The 22,102-nt window shown below is 44.2% G+C and overlaps 1 protein-coding gene across 3 annotated transcripts in view; it reads left to right on the top strand.

Annotated features, from left to right (window-relative positions):
- LYPD6 (LY6/PLAUR domain containing 6) overlaps positions 1 to 22,102 on the top strand; it is a 47,587-nt gene that overhangs the window by 10,308 nt on the left and 15,177 nt on the right. Inside the window, exons 1-3 of one of the 3 annotated variants that reach the window (XM_040441375.1) lie at positions 557 to 629; positions 17,569 to 17,709; positions 20,186 to 20,353. In XM_040441375.1, coding sequence (XP_040297309.1) covers positions 20,236 to 20,353 — 118 coding nt within the window. In that variant the 5' untranslated portion in view covers positions 557 to 629; positions 17,569 to 17,709; positions 20,186 to 20,235. Of the gene's footprint in view, positions 1 to 556; positions 630 to 878; positions 954 to 17,568; positions 17,710 to 20,185; positions 20,354 to 22,102 lie in introns of those variants that run through there. The other 2 variants (XM_040441376.1, XM_040441374.1) reach the window with 2 other exon arrangements.

Genomic DNA, 22,102 nt, shown 5'->3' with positions numbered 1-22,102 from the left:
ATGTGTATGGAGTGTCCCGACTCTCTCCTCATGGCACATGTTGAAGGAAATAAGGATCAGGCATGTTGGATCTCAACATGTCCAACACTCAGCTCTCAAGGGAGAGTGGGGGATGGCTTATTCCCCTTTCCCTAATGAAAACACATGCACACTCTGCTGAGCAGAGCATGCACGAGTATGGGGGTCAGGAGTAATAGCTGTCAGCCAAATGATCGCTCATCTGACCTAATGGGTATGGCCGCCTGTGGTTTTCTTCCAATAAAATCAGTTGCATTGGTCACAAAAATTCTTGGCCAGACAGCAAAAACAAAAATTCTGACGATCAGTTATGATACGAAACATTTAAAAAAATTATGTATGTACGGTATATTCTTGTTCTTCACATCCGTCCTCAGTTTGCGCACATTATGGGCTGATCCTGTCTTGTGAATGCAAAGTCATCATTTGGAGGGCGTGTGCATTTATGCAAACATCAAGTACCCATAAACATTTGTCACGACTATAAATAGTCGTCTTAAAGGCGGTTGCAAAATAAGCAGATCTACACGCGGCTTTAACAACAAGTCAATGCCACGATCAGAGGCGTCTATGAGACAGCAGTTTATGTTTATACTTGCTGTAACTTCAAGGTATGTCACTGTTAGTCTGGTCTTGTAAGTGATGTCGCTCATCCGTTCGCCGTGACCCTTCCCCGCTCAGAGCTGAGTGACAGCTGCAGACCCCCTGACGTTGACACAATAACAGCTTTGATATACTGATAAGGTTTCAGGGAAACACCCATCATTGTTAGGCAGAACCCGTCCGCCTCTCCCAAAAATGTGCTCAATTAGCATCAGAAAGCTGAATTTACCTGTCATGTGGCTGTCGTGGGTGAAGCTCCCTGGGATAGACTCTCAGGTGACTTGAAGGATCCTTAGAAGGTACAAGATACGATGTAGAACACCAGGCTGCTGGTGAGTTATGTGATGGAAACAATGTATCTCAAAGCTATCCTCAGGGGCGGGTTCAGAGGCAGCAGTTGTATGTAGTGGGCCCTGGTTACTCAGGGGGTAGAGAGGTCTATGGGTGGGCCCATTGTAGGCGAGGGCCTGTTATAGATCCTGCATTGGGTCCCCAGGAACACAAGGTCTGCCTCTGCCCATCCTGAAAGGTCCCTTATTGAAGGGTATTTCTGGCAGTCCGATATTGATAACCCATCTTCAGGATTGATCATCAATATGTCATTGGTGGGGGTCCAACACCCTGCACCCCACCAATCAGCGGTTGGAAGAGGTTGAGCCGCTTTGGTTTGTGCTGTGGCCTCCTCACAGTATACCAAGCACAGCGCCGTACACCGTATAGTGGCTGTACCTGGTAATGCAGCCCAGGATCATTCACTTGAATAGAACTGACCTCCAAATGCGCCATGTGACCAATGGACGTCACTTGCCAAGGAAGAGGCCGCAATGTTCATCAAAGAGTTGATCGGCAAGGGTGCCAGGAGTTGGACCCAAACAGACCACATATTAATGAGGATGGGCAACTTGGAGTGAAATATATTTTAATCAAAAACCTTTTGGACTATGCTCAGTCACAAATTTGAATGAAACTGTTCAGCTGATGATAGCTTATTGCACTCTGCTAGGTCTATGTTTAGATGTATGGGAATTCTGCTGCATTTAGAAGCCCAATTTATAGAATGTTCTTAAAACCTATTATGGACAACAGTATGCCCATATTAATGCCAGGCACAGCGCCTAAACAATACTAGCCACAGTAGCCTCATAAAAGAGGCCAACCAAAGTGCCCCCATCACACTGACATAATGGCAGCCATAATGCTCCCGTAGCACAGCCATCCGTAGTGCCACCAAAAAAAGTACAATCCACAGAGCTCCATAACTATAGCAGACAGAGCATGTGTATAATAATGTCACAGTGCTCCATGACAATGATATATAGCCACAGTGCCCCATAATAAAGTCAGCAACAGTATATCTGTAATTTCACCAGGCACAGTGCCCCATATTAGGGCCGCCATAACAATGATGCGTGCTTCCATATCTGAGCCAGCTAGTGCCGCCATAATAATGATGTGTGCTTCCATAGCTAAGCCCGCCATAGTGCTGCCATAACAGTGATGTTTGCTCCCATAGCTGTGCCAGCCACAGTGCCGCCATAACAGTGATGTGTGCTCCCATAGCTGAGCCAGCCACAGTGCCGCCATAACAGTGATGTGTGCTCCCATAGCTGAGCCAGCCACAGTGCCGCCATAACAGTGATGTGTGCCCCCATAGCTCAGCCAGCCACAGTGCCGCCATAACAGTGATGTGTGCTCCCATAGCTGAGCCAGCCACAGTGCCGCCATAACAGTGATGTGTGCCCCCATAGCTCAGCCAGCCACAGTGCCGCCATAACAGTGATGTGTGCTCCCATAGCTGAGCCAGCCACAGTGCCACCATAACAGTGATGTGTGCTCCCATAGCTCAGCCAGCCACAGTGCCGCCATAACAGTGATGTGTGCCCCCATAGCTGAGCCAGCCACAGTGCCCCCATAACAGTGATGTGTGCCCCCATAGCTCAGCCAGCCACAGTGCCGCCATAACAGTGATGTGTGCCCCCATAGCTCAGCCAGCCACAGTGCCGCCATAACAGTGATGTGTGCTCCCATAGCTGAGCCAGCCACAGTGCCACCATAACAGTGATGTGTGCTCCCATAGCTCAGCCAGCCATAGTGCTGCCATAACAGTGATGTGTGCTCCCATAGCTGTGCCAGCCATAGTGCCGCCATAACAGTGATGTGTGCTCCCATAGCTGTGCCAGCCATAGTGCCGCCATAACAGTGATGTGTGCTCCCATAGCTCAGCCAACCGCATTTCCCCCATAGCAGTGATGTGTGCTCCCATAGCTCAGCCAACCGCATTTCCCCCATAACAGTGATGTGTGCTCCCATAGCTCAGCCAACCGCATTTCCCCCATAACAGTGATGTGTGCTCCCATAGCTCAGCCAGCCACAGTGCCCCCATAACATAACCAGCCACTTTTCCCACATAGCAGAGCCAGACACACAATTTAACAATGTATCATACAGTCGCCTAGAATGAATGTGTGAGTTTACAGACACAATCATGCACCTTTACACGTGTATTACGGGTTATAACTTGTGTTATTATAGGGACCAGCCTGCGACATTGCCAATAAAGTCAAGAAGCCACCAATTACTCTGCACATTACTGCTCTTCTGTGCTGCGCGTTGCGGGTGGCTTGTGATTTCAGACTTATAAAATCCTCCATTAGTGCCGTGCTGCTTTCATTTGTGGTAGTTATGCATCTGCCGGTCCGTCGTTGGGTTTTTACAGTGTCTGCCCTGAACTTGAGCTCATAGGGAAAATGCTAAATGACGTTGCACGGAGGGGCAAGCAGCTACAGGTCTCCTGCACGGAGCTATCATTACGAAACCGCAAAAAAGACTTTTATCCGTCGGGATTCCTTGCTGAACCTGCTGACTTAAGACGATTGTCTTCTCCACCTGTTCTGTGATGGCCCGAGTGTGACACAACGTTATCATTACCGTCTGTTTTAACACAACCCGTAATAACACGAGCGCAGCGGGAACGCCCAAACATTAAGGCAGCTCCCGGTTTAACTCATGTAATGCTTTGATATCAGGGAGATTGGCGGCTAATACCACCGGATTGGGGTCACCGGTTTGTGCCGCTCACACCCGGCGCTATTGAGGTGAACATAGGGCAAAGATAAGTCCTATAAATCTTCAGCAAATATTCAGTAAATCGACTTGAGAAGAGAAAATTAATGACTGTTTGTATGTTTGCTACTAAGGACTGTTTCCACCGTAGACCATTGAAGGACTGTGTGTACCGCTAGTATAGATCATTATCTCTTATTATAGCCCATTAGAGGCTTGTATCCATCTTATGGATCACGGGAATCCTGATATGACCTTTCATATGGATTGCAGGAGGACTTTATTTTTTTTAAGAGGTCTGCATCTACCACTGCTGTAGAGAATGGGACTCTATCCACCATTATTGTAGATATGCCCCAAGGACAGTGGTAGGTAGAGACTTTGGGGTGAAACATCTGTTAAAAGGTAATACATGCTCAGACAGGACGGAAAACTCAGTGGAGCAGAAGGGCAATATCTCGCTTGATTTTGACTTTCATAAAGCAGCGCATCACAACCTTTGACCGCTATTAGAATGGGGGGTGGTATCCATTACTGCAGAGATTGGGATGGCTGCATCAACCATTATGGTAGAGAATGGAGTCCTCTATATTCACCTTGATCAGGGGAGCATATATTCACCATAACTCTAGAGCAGGCATGCTCAACCTGCGGCCCTCCAGCTGTTGTAAAACTACAACTCCCACAATGCCCTGCTGTAGACTGATAGCTGTAGGCTGTTCAGGCATGCTGGGAGTTGAAGTTTTGCAACAGCTGGAGGGCCGCAGGTTGAGCATGCATGCTCTAGAGAATTAAACATATCTGAAAAAAGTACTGCTGTAATATGGCATCCAATTATCTTCATGTTGGATTCCAGCATATAGAGCAGGGCTGGCCAACCTGCGGCTCTCCAGCTGTTGCAAAACTACAACTCCCAGCATGTCTAGACTGCTTACAGCTATCAGCCTACAGCAGGGCATGTTGGGAATTGTAGTTTTACAACAGCTGGAGAGCCGCAGGTTGGCCAGCCCTGATATAGAGGTACAATGGGAGTCATTTATTAAACTGCCTACATTAGGCGTATTTCTGGGGCAGATTGCGGCACAGAGGTCCTTTGCGTCACAATCTGCGATTTTTCCCCGATCACGCCAGGTCCAAAAAAGTAGCCGTGGTGTGGGCAGGGAAGGGGACGGGCCGGCAGACCTGTCTCATTTACATTTAGAAGCAGGGATGGATCCTCTGAAGTTATGTAGAGGCCGACCCCCTTCTACCTACACAACTTCGGCGGATCCACCACCAGCGGCCTTATTAAGACCGGGCGTATAAAGCTCCAGTTTTAAAAAACGTGCCCCAAAATGTCCTCATACAATTCTCTGGGTGCTGTATTAAAGTTTTTGTTTTTTAGGGGGCCCAGCGGGTCCCTCTAACACACCTTAATTACACATAACACACCTGTTGGAGAACGTTGGTAATATACTTATCATTCCAAAGTTGCGTGGATCGGCCTCTCGGGAACCCGGCTAGGTTTCGTTCACATCACCGTTCAGCCTTTCCGTTCTTCTGCCCCGTATAGGGGCAGGAAAACGGAAAGGACGGATTTGGCACATAAGTGAGCCGAACGGAGTATAATGAGGTCTGTTAGGTTTCCGCTCAGAAGAAGATTTTTGAAGCGAAGACAAAAGTCCTGAATGCACAATTTTTATCTCTGCTTCAAAATCTTCTTCTGAGCGGAAACCTAACGGACCCCATTATAGTCTATAAAGCCCGTGGGCTCCGTTCGGCTCAGTTATGTGCCCAATCCGTCCTTTCCGTTTTCCTGCCACTAAACGGGGCAGGAGAACGGAAAGGCTGAACGGTGATGTGAACAAAGCCTTACATGATGCTCCTTTGCTAGAAATCCAGCTCCCACAGACGTCACGTCCTTTCCGACCTGGGCTATAAATGGAGGTCACTTCTGCTGTGGACGGGGCCAGAACTATTCTTCTCCCTGGCACCTGCACAGATGAGGTGGATTCAGAGCTATGCACTTGTACCAGAGAGAAGAATAGTTCTGGCCCTATCCACAGAAGAAGTGACATCCCCAACTGGGCCAGAAACCTGGTACAGGACATGATGTCGGTGGAAGCTCAATTTTTAGAAGAGGAGCCTCATGTGATCTGGTTCCCAAGACGCCAATCAACTAAATACATTGCAAACTTTCTTTTACAGGCATGTAATATATCATTAAGGTTTGTTTGTGGGACCTGCCTGGTCCTGGAAAACCCCTTTAAGAATGCACTCACACGCCTCAGATTTCTTGCAGAAAGCCTATAAGGCCCCTTTCACACGAGCGAGTATTCCGCGCGGCTGCAATGCGTGATGCGGGCGGAATCCGGACCCAGTCATTTCAATGGGGCTGTGTACATGTGCGTTGGTTTTCACGCATCACTTGTGCTTTGCGTGAAAATCGCAGCATGTTCTATATTCTGCGATTTTCACGCAACGCTGGCCCCATAGAAGTGAATGGAGCTGTGTGAAAATCGCAAACATCTGCAAGCAAGTGCGGATGCGATGCGTTTTTCACTGATGATTGCTAAGAGATGTTGTTTGTATACATTCAGTTTTTTATCACGCGCATGCAAAACGCATCAAAACGCTTTGCACCCGCGCGATATAAACTGAATGACTTTGCCTGCGAAATCGCGCATTTTTCGCTGAACGCATCTGGACCTAATCCGGAAACGCTCGTCTGCAAGGGGCCTAAATCATTTCCATTCACCTGAATGTGTCTTGCAGAAATCCATGTGCTTTTCATCCTATTTAAATTAATGGAAATGATATTCAGTTGTGGAAATTTCTGCAACAAATTCCGCAGTGTGAGTGCACCCTAATGCTCCATATATGCTGGCTTAGCTATTTCCCGCAGTTCCCTAAAAGTAAATGGAGTAGTGGCTGCGCCTGCGCATTGAGTTCTCTATTCATTTCATTGGGACTTCAGAAAACTTCAGCGCAGACTCCCATAGAAATGAATAGATGGCGGCTGTTCATGTGCGGTGTGCTCTCTGAAACTTTGGCCGCTCCATTCTAAAGATAGGTGCGCGTCTCAGAAGTGGAACCGTTCTAACAGTGGGGGCATATCCTAGCGATATGCCACCAGTGTTCGAGGTGAGACAACCCCTTTAAGTCTGAAGTTGGAAACAGATTTTTGCTACTGTTGTGTTCGATTCTCCAGGGATTGGCTACGTAATACACTGTCACAAAATGTATGGGACACATATGACAGTAAGTTTGTAAATACCACCAAAAAGAGACCAAATTGTAGCGTCCATATGAAAGTATAAAAATATGTGCAGGAATGATGTCATAGTATCATGATGTCACTTAAAGGGGTTGTCCCACGAAAAATATTCTACAGTTTTCAAACCTTGATATAAATACTTTTGTAATTGCATGTAATTTAAAATGTAGCATAGCCACTGAGTTATTCTATAAAATGTATCTGTACAGCGCCACATGCTGTTTGTTATTTTCTTATTTCTTTGTCCTGCTCACTGAGAAGGCCGCACATGCTCAGTTTCATCCTTCAACTGCCTCCTGAGCTGTGATAGGGAGAGCTGAGACACGCCCCCTGAGCTTCAGCAGAAAAGACACTCCCTTGAGCTGCCAGCTTGATCTAAATGTAGCAGAGCAATGAATGTGGAGATCTCTGGATCCATGTGAGGTACAGGGCTGGTTCTAGCTTTGTTACTAAGAGGTTATCATGTACTATATGATGTCTGATTTCCATTTTTTACTTTAGTTAATATATCACAATAACCATACAACAATTTACTTGCAATGCTCCACAGGCAAGCAGATATCTTGAGGGAATTTGAAACAAAGTATATTAGAAAGTTGTCTTATACTTCATTATCAGACATGATTCATAAAATTTGACAATGCCTCAGATTGTAGCCTGGTGACGAGCTGAAATCACTGTTCTCTTATCTCCCATTGTCCTCTTCTATAACTACAGATGTTTTCATCACCCTGTTTTGATCCATAGAGACCACTTTACATCAGCACCTTACTGTCTGAACTCGTTCAGTGACTCAGACTCGTCTTTGTGATCATTGACCTCGTGTCATTGTGGCTTTCTTCATATCAGTCAAATGTCAAATTTGTAAAGTGCAGTCATTCAGCCATGGATCCTGAACAAAGAACTCTGCGCCATACGTGTTATTATCGAGAAGATTTCTCAATCCGAAAATTAACTTCACATTAACATTAACCTGTTGTATGGAAAAGGGAAGTTGACTGACTCTCCCCTGACAGTTGATGTTAACGGGGTTTTCTAAGACTTTCATACCAATGACCTCTCCTCTGGATAGGTCATCAGTATCTGATCGGTGGGGGTCCGACACCAGGGACCACTGCAGATCATCTATTTAAGAAGCCACCGGTGCTCGCTGTAGCACTGCGGCTTTCTCTCTGCTCAGCAAACACAGCGCCATACATTATCTAGTGGCTGTGTTTGGTATCACAGCTCATCCCCATTCACTTCTATAGGTCTAAGCTGTGCCTAGGCTATGTGACAGAAAAACGTGACGTCACCGGCCTAGGCAAAGCTGGAGAAAGCCGCGGCACTACTGCAAGCGCCAGTGCCTTCTCAACCAACCGATTGGCGGGGGTCCCAAGTCTATCAACCTGCACAATCAGATACTGATGACCTATTTTGGAAAACCCCTTTAAGGGAGAAAAGGATCAGGTGAAGTAAAAATTTTGGCCAGCTGAAATTACTGTACCATCAGCAGTATAATTTGTTCAGTTCTAGGTAAATTTCTGGAAGTGCTGAAATGATAAACCCCATGGCGGTACCACATGTTTTATTCACTAATACCCTTAGGATCAGAATTTTTATAATATTTTTTTTACTGCACTGAGACCAACATAGGAGAAAAAAGTCTTAAACACATTACAAAAAAAATTCAAATCTGCATGCTGTAAAAGCTGCATTGTTCTTTACCTGTGTAGTGAATGGGACTGCTAAAAAACCACATTCACTACTATGTAAGAATGTTATTTCTGAATCCATAGCAAATGTAAGTCTTCAAATCACAATCTTCTCCCATATTAAACATGTGTTCAACTTTAACCCTATTATTTCTATTTTTGAAAAAGCTGGGTGATAACCAACATGTTCAGAATTACAGATCCCACACGGGGGATGTCACATTCCTGAAAGTTATATATTGCAATGGTATTGGATCGGTCACATCTAGGGACTGAACATTTAGAATTGTAACCATGGCCAAGTTGTGTAGAACCAGTATTACAGTGCATGACTCCAAATATTTGAAGCTGATTATAATTGTTTTTAAAAATCATAAATTAGATATTTACTAAAATTAAAGGCAGGAAAAGCTAAGCATTATAAGGCAAGTAAAATAACCACGCATGCGAAATTGGCCTTATTAAAAGTCCACACATGAAAAGTGGTGGTTCCGTACTACCGCAGGATGTCTATGTAGCTGTAGAATGCAGCCAAATTACACCTGAAACTGGCCTTAGTTTGGGTCCATCCAAGTTTGGGTCCACATTTAATTGCGCCACTCTGGTTTTCATTGGGAGGTTTTGGTGGTTGGTCCTCAACCCTGGGTAACACAAAGATCAAACATCAGCGCACTTCAAGTCATGTTGTTTTTTTATTAGACTAAACACATAGGCAACTCAGACTGGTGGTAGATGTTTTCAGTCAGTAGACCTTCTTCAGACCATCAGTTTGCCCAGGTTTCTACATCTTACAAGTCAGCACCTACCCTTCTTCTTTTTTGGCCTCATGCACACGACAGTATTTTTTCACGGTCCGCAAAACGGGGTTCCGTTTTTTCGTCCGTGGGTCTTCCTTGATTTTTGGAGGATCCACGGACATGAAAAAAAAGTTTTGGTGTCCGCCTGGCCGTGCGGAGCCAAACGGATCCGCCCTGACTTACAATGCAAGTCAATGTGGACGGATCAGTTTGACGTTGACACAACATGGTGCAATTGCAAACGGATCCGTCACCCATTGACTTTCAATGTAAAGTCAGGAGTTAATATACCATAGGATCGGAGTTTTCTCCAATCTGATGGTATATTTAAACTTGAAGCGTCCCCATCACCATGGGAACGCCTCTATGTTAGAATATACCATCGGATTTGAGTTACATGTGAAAACTCATATCCGACAGTATATTCTAACACAGAGGCGTTCCCAGGGTGATGGGGACGCTTCAAGTTAGAATATACTGCGAACTGTGTACATGACTGCCCCATGCTGCCTGGCAGCACCCGATCTCTTACAGGGGGCTGTGATCCGCACAATTAACCCCTTTAGGTGCCACACCTGAAGGGGTTAATTGTGCGTATCATAGTTCCCTGTAAGAGATCAGGGGCTGCCAGGCAGCAGGGGGCAGACCCCCCTCCCTCCCCAGTTTGAATATCATTGGTGGCCAGTGTGCGGCCCCCCCTCTCTCCCTCTATTGTATTATCATTGGTGGCCAGTGTGCGCCCCCCCCCGGCCCCCCCTCTATTGTATTAATATCATTGGTGGCCAGGGTGCGGCCTCCCCTCTCCCCCCCCCCCCCCGATCATTGGTGGCAGCGGAGAGTTCCGATCGGAGTCCCAGTTTAATCGCTGGGGCTCCGATCGGTAACCATGGCAACCAGGACGCTACTGCAGTCCTGGTTGCCATGGTTACTTAGCAATATTAGACGCATCATACTTACCCCCTGCTGCCCCCTGCTGCCTGGCAGCCCCTGATCTCTTACAGGGGGCTATGATACGCACAATTAACCACTTCAGGTGCGGCACCTGAGGGGTTAATTGTGCGGATCACAGCCCCCTGTAAGAGATCGGGTGCTGCCAGGCAGCAGGGGGCAGTCATGTACACAGTTCGTAGTATATTCTAACTAGAAGCGTCCCCATCACTATGGGAACGCCTCTGTGTTAGAATATACTGTTGGATTTGAGTTTTCACGAAGTGAAAACTCAGCTCTGAAGAAGCTTTTATGCAGACGGATCTTCGGATCCGTCTGTATGAAAGTAGCCTACGGACACGGATCACGGACACGGATGCCAATCTTGTGTGCATCCGTGTTTTTTCACGGACCCATTGACTTGAATGGGTCCGTGAACCGTTGTCCGTCAAAAAAATAGGACAGGTCATATTTTTTTGACGGACAGGATACACGGATCACGGAGGCGGATGACAAACGGTGCATTTTCCGAGTTTATTAACGGACCCATTGAAAGTCAATGGGTCCGCAGAAAATCACGGAAAACGGAACAACGGCCACGGGTGCACACAACGGTCGTGTGCATGAGGCCTTTGTTAGACGTAGGACTTTGGGCAATCAGATGATCAGAAGAATGTCTACCAGTTGATTTGCCTTTATGAGTTTATCCTAATAGAAGAACCCTTATTCTTACTTGGCGCATGATGATGCTTACTCTACAAGCAAGTATGGGTCCACAGAGTAGTAATCATAGCACCTAACATTTAGGTAAGTATGCTTGAAAGCTCCACTGTCTTTTGATGTCTAAGTTCTCATTGCAAGACCCTATACACTTTAACCGTGCCCATGTAAAAATATAACTGGCTCCAACAGTCTACAGTCATTTGTCTGTCCCATGGACAACTCAAGATATTTTTTTTCCTCTGGGCTAAGAATTGATGGATTTCCTCTAGAACAGAAGGGAAAATACACCTGATGTGTACTTTTCCTGGCAAAACACTGTCATCAGCTAAATAAACAGAAGTTTAGTATTTTCAAAAACGGTAGAATAATATTTTTCAGTGTAAGGTCACTGTGAGTTTATTTGGTTTCTTGGTTACTGGATGTATATGGTGTGTAGGGAAATAACTTCAATCTGTGAGGAAATCTTCACATATGCTGAGAACATTTCAGTACTGAGAGTTATAATACATTTTTATCCTGTTGATGTTTTAGATAATTATGTTTTTTTTTGTTTAGGTTGCAGAAAAAAAAGAATTACAACATTAGATTTTTGTTTTGGTTTCTAGGACCTGGAAAATGCTTAGGTGAGGGGGCCATAAGGAGAGGCAAAGGTCCAATTATATTGTTTCTGCCAACGATAAGCCACCCCAGAATTGTGATTTCAACGTCACATGCTTAAAGGGCATCTGTCATCACTTAGCAGTAGGTTAAACGATTGGACTCTGTAGATAGGTTCTTGTCTGCAGAGTCTAATGATATCTCTGCTATCACCATATGTGCCTGTAATCTGTAGAATAAAGGCTTTTTATACAATGCAAATTACCCCCTAGGTGCAATGAGGGCGGTGACGTTTCTTGTTGCACCCAGATTCTCAACTTCCTGTTTCCTATGCCACGCCCCCACAACTGTAATAGACTGGCAGGCAGTGAAAACTCCCTGAAATCTCGTGGGAGTGTGTTTGGCACATGCGCAGTAAAGGGATGGAGACCGCTGGGCAGATGTTAACGTTGGTTTGAAACTGATGAATGGGCCTGTCCAGCCCAAAAATGCGTTATTACTGCCAATTAAGAATCTGTCTTACACAACGATCCTTCGTTTTTCTGACACACCGAGATGAGCAGCTCCACAATTTTCTTATCATTCTTCTTTACAGCGCATGGGCCAAACGCGCTTCTGTGACACTTCAAGGCCCGGAGTGAATATGTTTTCACTGCCTGGCCTGTCTGTCACAGTGGTGGGGGTGGAGCCTTTGGGTGCAACAGCACCGCCCTCATTGCATCTAGGCGGTAATTTGCCTATTATAAAGATTGCAGGCAAATATTGAGAGACAAAAGATATCATCAGACTCTGCAGACAAGATCTACAGCGGCCGACCCTTTTACCTACTGGTAAGTGATTAGAGATTCCCTTTAAGTAACACAAGAAGGACAAGCATATTTTGGGGTGAAATAGGACCAATACCTGTTCACCAGAGGATCGGTGGTCCTGCAAGGGGCTTGCACACATTCCCTTTCCATCAGCAGCATAACAGGGCTGCCACAGAGATCCTTCAGACTTTTAGGCTACACTCACAGGGGTGCAGGTTTTAAAAATTTCTCAACGTTTTCACATCAAATCCGCACCTAAATTTGCATGCGTTACTTGTGGATTTTCCCCAAATCTCACTCTTTGCATTGCAAAGGTTAAAACCTGCATTAAAAATCCGCAGAAACAAATGCCATGCTGAAGATTTCAAGATGTGCGCGGCAGGTCGATTTCCGCAAGGAGGGAAAAATTTTATAATCTCATTCACCTTGCTTGTACTTTATTACGCTGTGTTTTTTTTCCCCGCACCAAAATCCAAAACGTGGGCAGGTAGTTACCTCTATTTGCCTCCGTTCCCTGGGATTAGCTGGCCATCTGATGTGTTTGGGAGCAGAAGACTGTCAAGCCTCTCATCAACCAATAAATAAAACCAGTAAATGAAACCAGAGCAAAAAAAAAAAAAAGCAAAAAATCTAAACAAAAGAAAAATACAGTAAATGATTAGTTGATGTGACGTAATGTAGTAAAAAAGAAATAAACAAATAAAATAAAAACATTTAAAAAAAATCATCAATAGTACATTAAAAAGTCAGTTAATGAAGTAACTTGAGGTTTCACCTTTCCATATCATATTACACTTATGGATGTGAGCTGGGTAGTATCTATAGAAATTCATTAAAACCGTCTCCTAAAGTTTTCTCCTCCTCTGCGTGGTAAATGCCCAAAATATTTTTTACTTCGACCTTTCACCTCCCCTGGGGTGTCATGTGGTCTCATTATCTTGCAGAAATCTTCGGTCCCCTGTCCTTGCAGCTGCTGTTCTTAAATTATTTAAATATCCTTTGATGAGATTTGAAACTTGAGAAGACTGTCCGTAACCCCCCGGCTGTTCTCCACGAGACCACTTTTTGGTTCAGGAGGTGGACACGTTTACAGAGCAGTTGTGAAGTTACTAAAGTTATAGCATCGGGGGTGACAGGACAGACATGATGAGGAGGAGGTCACGCCGTGGCGGTGCTGAAATATTTGCCGGGAGGGGGGATTAGCTGCAGTAAACCTCCACAAATTATCTTACCCCTTAATGATAATCTACCATTTTTTTTCTTCTAGGTATTTATTTTAATGTCTTCTTCAAAAATACGTTATATTGGTTCATGCAGAAGGGCGGCACCACGACTAAAGTGATTATGGTGTATCCGTAATGTGTTAAAGGGGTTGTCTCACTTCAGCAAATAGCATTTATTATGTAGAGAAAGTTAATACAAGGCACTTACTAATGTACTGGGATTGTCCATATTGCCTCCTTTGCTGGCTGGATTCATTTTTCCATCAAATTATACACTGCTCGTTTCCAGGAGTTACGACCATCCTGCAATCCAGCAGCAGTTGCCGTGCTTGCGTTGGCCTATACCAGGCATGCTCAACCTGCGGCCCTCCAGCTGTTGCAAAACTACAACTCCCAGCATGCCCAAAAAGCCTACAGAAGGGCATTGTGGGAGTTGTAGTTTTACAACAGCTGGAGGGCCGCAGGTTAAAGCATGCCTGGCCTATACGAACTCCCATGGTCCCGGCCACCAGTCACAACATCTAACAGTAGATACGACTGGTGGCAGCTAAATGATGGAACTGAGCATGTGTGACCACCTCAGTAGGTGGACGTTCACAGTACTATACAGGTTAAGCACCAAGGGGTGCCGTTATATTGAAATAAAGAGAATATCTCACAACTAGAGTATTTTTGTAACAGAAAGTAACTTGTTTTTCATGCTGAATTATATTAAAATAACATATAATGATGGCACTACCCCTTTAACGTGAAAATTGTGTTAGTAAAGTGCAAGCTAACAAAATAAGTTATATACATGTCTATATCTGTCCCAATAAACCTACCGCATCTCACTAATGCTAGATGAAATCCATTTTTAAATCCTGTTAATCCAGGAATGAACAAAAAAATTATAATCCTATGATAAATTAGCAGGAATATACTTGATATAGACATGACCAGGAGCTGAACTATGGGTTAATGTCTCTAGGGCAGGTCAGGTGAATGTTTGTATCGGGGCAGGGTTATGGTCATCCGCAGTATGTGCATGCCCCCCTTTATTTAGTAATTAAAGGGTCAGTGGCTCAGTGGTTAACACTGGTGCCATGCAGTGGTCGGGTCCTAGGTTCAAACCTGGCCAAGGACAATAAATGCATGGAGTTTGTATGTTCTCCTCGTGTTTCTGTTGGTTTCCTCCCACACTCCACAGACATACTGATAAGGAGCTAAGAGTGTGAGCCCCACTGGGGACAGCGTGATGATGATGTCTGTAAAGCGCTGCCGAATATGTCAGTGAGTGAAATAAGTAAGTAGATTTAAAGGAACACATTATGTGCCTAATAATTCATTCCAGAGTCACTTCTTCAAAGAAGTGGTGACTAGTCACAAGGTATACATTTTTATGTATTTTTTAGGGCTCATGCACACGACCGTATGTATTTTACGGTCCACAAAAAAAAAAACGGATGACACCCATGTGACATCCGTATGGCATCCGTTTTTTTTGCAGATCCATTGTAACAATGCCTATGCCTGTCCTCAAAAAAAGGACAAGAATATTACATGTTCAATATTGCGGACATATGGAAACGGAATGCACACGTCATTTCCGTTTTTTTTGTGGACCCATTGAAGTGAATGGTTCCGCATACGGACCTGTAAAAAAACAGAAAGAAAATGAGTTCCGTGTGCATGAGCCCTTAAATTGTGACTCTTTTTGTATTGGGGGTGACAAATAAACAACATCCTAATTTAAAGGGGCTTCCACCAACAAGTGTGGAAATATTGAATTTTTTTTGTAGAAATCAAAGAATAGAAAAAAAACACCTTATCAGATCTTGTCCTTGGTTTTACCTGCAGAAAAGCTCTTGGAGACACGGATCTGTCTGCAGAGAAGTATTTGGGCGACAGGTCGTCATTTAAAAAACCTAATCCCATAATGAGGTCTTTGCTTGTGAGTAAAACTTGCAGATTTATTAGGTGAAAATTAACAGGGAGTTTGATCTCAGGGATGTTTTATGCAATAAAAACTTTGTAATCTGCAGTGCAGGGGTGCAAAAACATTGTTGGTGCAGGGGCTGCATTGCAAGATTGCATGACTTTAAGGCGCCGGAATCAAATTTTGAGGTTGCAATTTACAAGTGGAGATCTACTGCATACAACTACTGCGCAATTCAACTAGGAACAAATATGGACAGACACATTGATGACCACGATCGGCCCAAACGCTGCCGTAAACTGTATGACATGTTCTGCATATATGTACAGTACAGACCAAAAGTTTGGACACACCTTCCCATTCAAAGAGTTTTCTTTATTTTCATGACTATTAAGGCATCAGAACTATGAATTAACACATGTGGAATTATATACATAACAAACAAGTGTGAAACAACTGAATATATGTCATATTCTAGGTTCTTCAAAGTAGCCACCTTTTGCTTTGATTACTGCTTTGCACACTCTTGGCATTCTCTTGATGAGCTTCAAGAGGTAGTCCCCTGAAATGGTCTTCCAACAGTCTTGAAGGAGTTCCCAGAGATGCTTAGCACTTGTTGGCCCTTTTGCCTTCACTCTGCGGTCCAACTCACCCCAAACCATCTCGATTGGGTTCAGGTCTGGTGACTGTGGAGGCCAGGTCATCTGGCGCAGCACCCCATCACTCTCCTTCATGGTCAAATAGCCCTTACTTTCAAAGTTTTCCCAATTTTTCGGCTGACTGACTGACCTTAATTTCTTAAAGTAATGATGGCCACTCGTTTTTCTTTACTTAGCTGCTTTTTTCTTGCCATAATACCAATTCTAACAGTCTATTCAGTAGGACTATCAGCTATGTATCCACCTGACTTCTCCTCAACGCCACTGATGGTCCCAACCCCATTTATAAGGCAAGAAATCCCACTTATTAAACCTGACAGGGCACACCTGTGAAGTGAAAACCATTTCAGGGGACTACCTCTTAAAGCTCATCAAGAGAATGCCAAGAGTGTGCAAAGCAGTAATCAAAGCAAAAGGTGGCTACTTTGAAGAACCTAGAATATGACATATTTTCAGTTGTTTCACACTTGTTTGTTATGTATATAATTCCACATGTGTTAATTCATAGTTTTGATGCCTTCAGTGTCAATCTACAATTTTCATAGTCATGAAAATAAAGAAAACTCTTTGAATGAGAAGGTGTGTCCAAACTTTTGGTCTGTACTTGTATGTTCGCCCTGTATTTACGTGGGTTTCCTCCGGGCTCTCCGGTTTCCTCCCACACTCCAAAGACATACTGGTAGGGACCTTAGATTGTGAGCCCGACTGGGGACAGAGTGAGGCTAATGTATGTAAAGCGCTGCGGAATATAGTAGCGCTATATAAGTGCATAAATAAATAAAATAAATAAATATATGATTTGCTCTTAAAGGCACAGTTCTAGGTAAAGTTCTGGAAGTGCGCCTGTGGTAAACCCCATTGCGGTACCTTTTTTTTTCCACTAATACCCTTAGTATCAGAGTTTTTATATTTTTTGTGTAGTGTGAATGGGACTGTTAAAAATCATATTCACTACTATGTAAAATACATTGTCTCTGAATCCATGACAAATGTAAGTCTTCAAAATTAAGTCTTCAAATCACAATCTTCTCTCATTAAAAATGTGTTCAGCATTAACCCTATTATGACTGTTTTGGGGAAATTACAGATGGCATACAGATTCTTGAACATAATATATTGCAATGGTGATGGCCCGGTCATATTTCATATTTAGGAACTGGAAAGTCAGGGCGATACTCCATCTAGAATTGTGACCACGGCCAAGTTGTGTATGACTCCGAATACTTGAAGCTGATGATATCTGCTCAGTTATACCTGACATAATTCACATTTGTGTTCCAGGATATGGATGGACATTCAGAATTGGGCCGGAAAGTGAAAAATGTACCATCCAGGGGACTGAAGACGTGAAGCATCTGCACTAATAACGGCAGTTTTACTAGATCATTCTGCATGGTTCTTGGGATTTTCTTCATTGGATTGGTAAGTTACATGTGGTCAGTCAACCAATATGGCTGCTATTAAGACCTCCACTGTGGTCATTTAGTCAGTACTGGAGGGCACATGGCCATAAAGGGTCTATAGTCATCTTGGTGAGGGGGGGGGGGTCAAATAATTGTCTATTAAAGGGGTTGTACACTTTTCGGCAGCTCCCACTCTCCCCCCCGGACCTGCGGATGGAAGCATACTTACCTGCTATCCACCACTTGGTATCTGCTCCTTCATTGCTCCTCTCTCCGGCACCCTGCTGGTCATCTTCCAGAGTGGATGGGGGTCATGAGTGCTGCTGCAGCCAATGACTGGCTGCAGCAGTGATATGTCCTTCAAGTGGCACATCAATTGGTCACATGGCACTTGGGGGACACGTCACCGTTGCAGCCAGTCATTGGTTGCCCTGTCCACTCCAGAAGCCGGCAAGCAGGGAAGAGAGAGTGGTGAACCAAGGGTGCTGGAACCTAGTGGCGTGGAGCAGGTATGGATGCTTTTCTGCACACGTTTGAGGGAGTGGGCTGCTGAAAAATTTTTCAAAGCTGAAAACCCTTTAAGAAGCCTCTAGATCCTCTATACATTGTCCCTTTAAGAGATACCACATTGATGTCATGGAGGTGACAAAGGGACTTCGGTCAGCAGAACATCGGCCTCTATACAAATAAACAGCAGGAAGGCATTTTTGTGTTTTGTCAGGACTTTTTTCTGTGGATTAAATTTGGAAAAACATCCCGTGAACCCGAGCCAAATAAAATAGCCCGGGTGGCTGCGGCTCCGAGATTACATGTTATTTTTATTACACATGTTCATGTGCTTATCCTGGCAAACAGCGTGAATGAATTTAATGGATTTCACAGATGATTAGGGAACTGATAAGCGGCGCTATTTCAAGCCTTGGTCGATGGCTGCTGGCTGAATTGATGGGCTGAACGTACACAGATAATTATCACTCGTTACATATATGGCGCCAACATATTGTGACTCTCATCGGTCCCCATTCTCGATCAAAGTAAAATAGACCCGGCAGATTTGCATCCTGAACACTAAAATTAGGTCAGTGCTGTTCATGTTGCCACATAAAACCCATCAGCAAGCAGGTTAATTGGCCGTGTGTAATTCTTATTTGTGTCACTCTATTTAGTAAAGTCGGTGCCTCCCCTAATTTTTTACTTATTAATACATGACTACACAATTCAAGAATCATAGATTCCTATCACGTGTTAATGAGCATCCACTATTCATGTGCTATATTGTCCTAAGTCAGAAGGAAGCCTGCTTGTTGGCAGTGTCCATGTAGCAGCAGGATTTTCCTCTACAGAGAGTAAAACAAAAATGAAAAATTAGTGATCACAGTAGTAGTAGTAATGACCATAAGTTACATTGTACAGTACAGACCAAAAGTTTGGACACACCTTCTCATTCAAAGAGTTTTCTTTATTTTCATGACTATGAAAATTGTAGATTCACACTGAAGGCATCAAAACTATGAATTAACACATGTGGAATTATATACATAACAAACAAGTGTGAAACAACTGCAAATATGTCATATTCTAGGTTCTTCAAAGTAGCCACCTTTTGCTTTGATTACTGCTTTGCACACTCTTGGCATTCTCTTGATGAGCTTCAAGAGGTAGTCCCCTGAAATGGTTTTCACTTCACAGGTGTGCCCTGTCAGGTTTAATAAGTGGGATTTCTTGCCTTATAAATGGGGTTGGGACCATCAGTGGCATTGAGGAGAAGTCAGGTGGATACACAGCTGATAGTCCTACTGAATAGACTGTTAGAATTTGTATTATGGCAAGAAAAAAGCAGCTAAGTAAAGAAAAACTAGTGGCCATCATTACTTAAAGAAATGAAGGTCAGTCAGTCAGCTAAAAAAATTGGGAAAACTTTGAAAGTAAGTGCTATTTGACCATGAAGGAGAGTGATGGGGTGCTGCGCCAGATGACCTGGCATCCACAGTCACCGGACCTGAACCCAATCGAGATGGTTTGGGGTGAGCTGGACCGCAGAGTGAAGGCAAAAGGGCCAACAAGTGCTAAGCATCTCTGGGAACTCCTTCAAGACTGTTGGAAGACCATTTCAGGGGACTACCTCTTGAAGCTCATCAAGAGAATGCCAAGAGTGTGCAAAGCAGTAATCAAAGCAAAAGGTGGCTACTTTGAAGAACCTAGAATATGACATATTTTCAGTTGTTTCACACTTGTTTGTTATGTATATAATTCCACATGTGTTAATTCATAGTTTTGATGCCTTCATAGTCATGAAAATAAAGAAAACTCTTTGAATGAGAAGGTGTGTCCAAACTTTTGGTCTGTACTGTACATTTGCTGACTATGGAGCCAATGCTAATCATTTTAAATATCATGGAAACCACCAACAGGTAGGTCAGCTGCTTATACAGTATTGTAACAGTGCAGAACTTGATTCTGTACAGTTAATGTATTGATAATGCTTATCTCCTCAGGTATTAGGAAGACTGCACTAATGGCTGCATGAATTGGTCCTTGTTCTGCGATGGAAACGTGGCCGGCGGTGGCCTGGTTCCTGCTCTTTAGTCACATAGCTGACTGGCTGCAAACGGTTCACTCCCGAGACTTCACAGTGCAAGATATCATCTTCCTCTATCCATCAAGTAAGGCCTGAGACTGATGACACATATACGTAATAACACTTAGCAGGGAATTGTCTGTGGAGGTTTCCTTTAAGGGGTGCAATTCCCCAAGGGGAATGATACCCTGAGTCGTCCTCATTTGTGTTAACATTTCCACCTGGCAACCATTAAAGCAAAGATTACAGGTCCCACCGCATTGTCAAGCAGCTTTCCCATGCAAAGTTATGCAGTAATCCATACCTCCTGCTGCATGTGCAGACTTAGGGCTCATGCACACGAACATGTCCGGCTGTGCCCGTATTGTGGGTCTGCAATATACAGGCGCCGGCCCCGTGCGCGCTGTATAACGGATACGGACCCATTTACTTGAATGGGTCAGCAAGATACGGAGCAGAAGCATGTTCTATTTTTTTGCGGTGCGAACTGAATCTTGCGCATCGCATCGGTTCCCATGCATGTTTGTGTGCATGAGCTCTTAAAGGGATCCTGCCTCTAGGTTAAGGGCCACTAAACCACCAGCATGTCCTTAAGCAGCTTGAGTTTAGCTTTCTAAAGACACCTCTGTCTCCCCAGCATTTACTACCCAGAGATGAGTCCAGGGCACGAGTCTGGCGGCTTGGGGGCGCATGCGCATTGCACAGAGGAAGCTGGAGACAGAATACCGCGCTTCACTGGGCATGCACACAGGTAAACGATGGCTTCTTTTAGGCTACTTTCATGGGCAGGTCCGTTCAAATAATACAACCGTCTGCATTCGTTCAGAACGGATCCGTTTGTATTATCTTTAACATAGCCAAGACGGATCCGTCTTGAACACCATTGAAAGTCAATGGAGGACGGATCCGTTTTCTATTGTGCCAGATTGTGTCATAAAAAACGGATCCGTCCCCATTGACTTACATTCTGTGCCGGGACAGATCCGTTTGGCTCAGTTTCATCAGACGGACACCAAAACGCTCCAAGCAGCGTTATGGTGTCCGTCTCCAGAGCGGAATGGAGACTGAACTGATGCATTCTGAGCGGATGCTTTTCCATTCAGAATGCAAACTGATCCGTTTTGGACCGCTTGTGAGAGCCCTGAACGGATCTCACAAACGGAAAGCCAAAACGCGAGTGTGAAAGTAGACTTACTACATAATGCCTAATTGACCAGTTGTGACAGGCACATCTTTAGGAAACTAAACCCCAGCTGCATAGACTTGCTAGGTTCCCTTTAAGGTGGCCCCACACCTAATGACAGGTTCACATCAAGGTGGTCATACACATTAAATAAACGTTGGCTGTGTCCGCTGATTTTGGTGGGACCAGCCGACCATCTAATATGTACGTGGGTGTTCCTACTTTCTCCAGACAGCAGATGATGGGGGAAGACGGATGAGGCACATTGGATTTATAAGGGGGATAAGCTGCTGCTAGAAATAAAAGTCAAGCATGTATGTGTATAGGGGAGGTTGAGAGGAATAGCAGACAGCCAGCAGCTATCTAATGTGTATGGTTACCTCTATTGGTAGTAGCCAGGAAAAGCTGGGTGACAACTCCTGGGGATTTCAGATGGTTTTAGTCTAGTGCTGTCAAATTAAATTGCTGCTAGTTAAACAGTCTGCGGAGATCTGAAATAAAGCAGTCTATAAAAAAGCTGTAATAATAATAATAATAATAATAATAATTATATATTGTTTCCAAATACACTTTATTTACACAACATTGGAATGTCTGGTAACAATGTATCTGAGATTTCCATTAAAGCTCTGAACCCGGACATCCCTCCAT

The sequence above is a fragment of the Bufo bufo genome, chromosome 7, assembly GCF_905171765.1.
Source record: "Bufo bufo chromosome 7, aBufBuf1.1, whole genome shotgun sequence".
Classification (NCBI taxonomy): Eukaryota; Metazoa; Chordata; class Amphibia; order Anura; family Bufonidae; genus Bufo; species Bufo bufo.
Note: the sequence above shows the minus strand (reverse complement) of the source record. Positions and strands in the feature narration are given on the sequence as shown.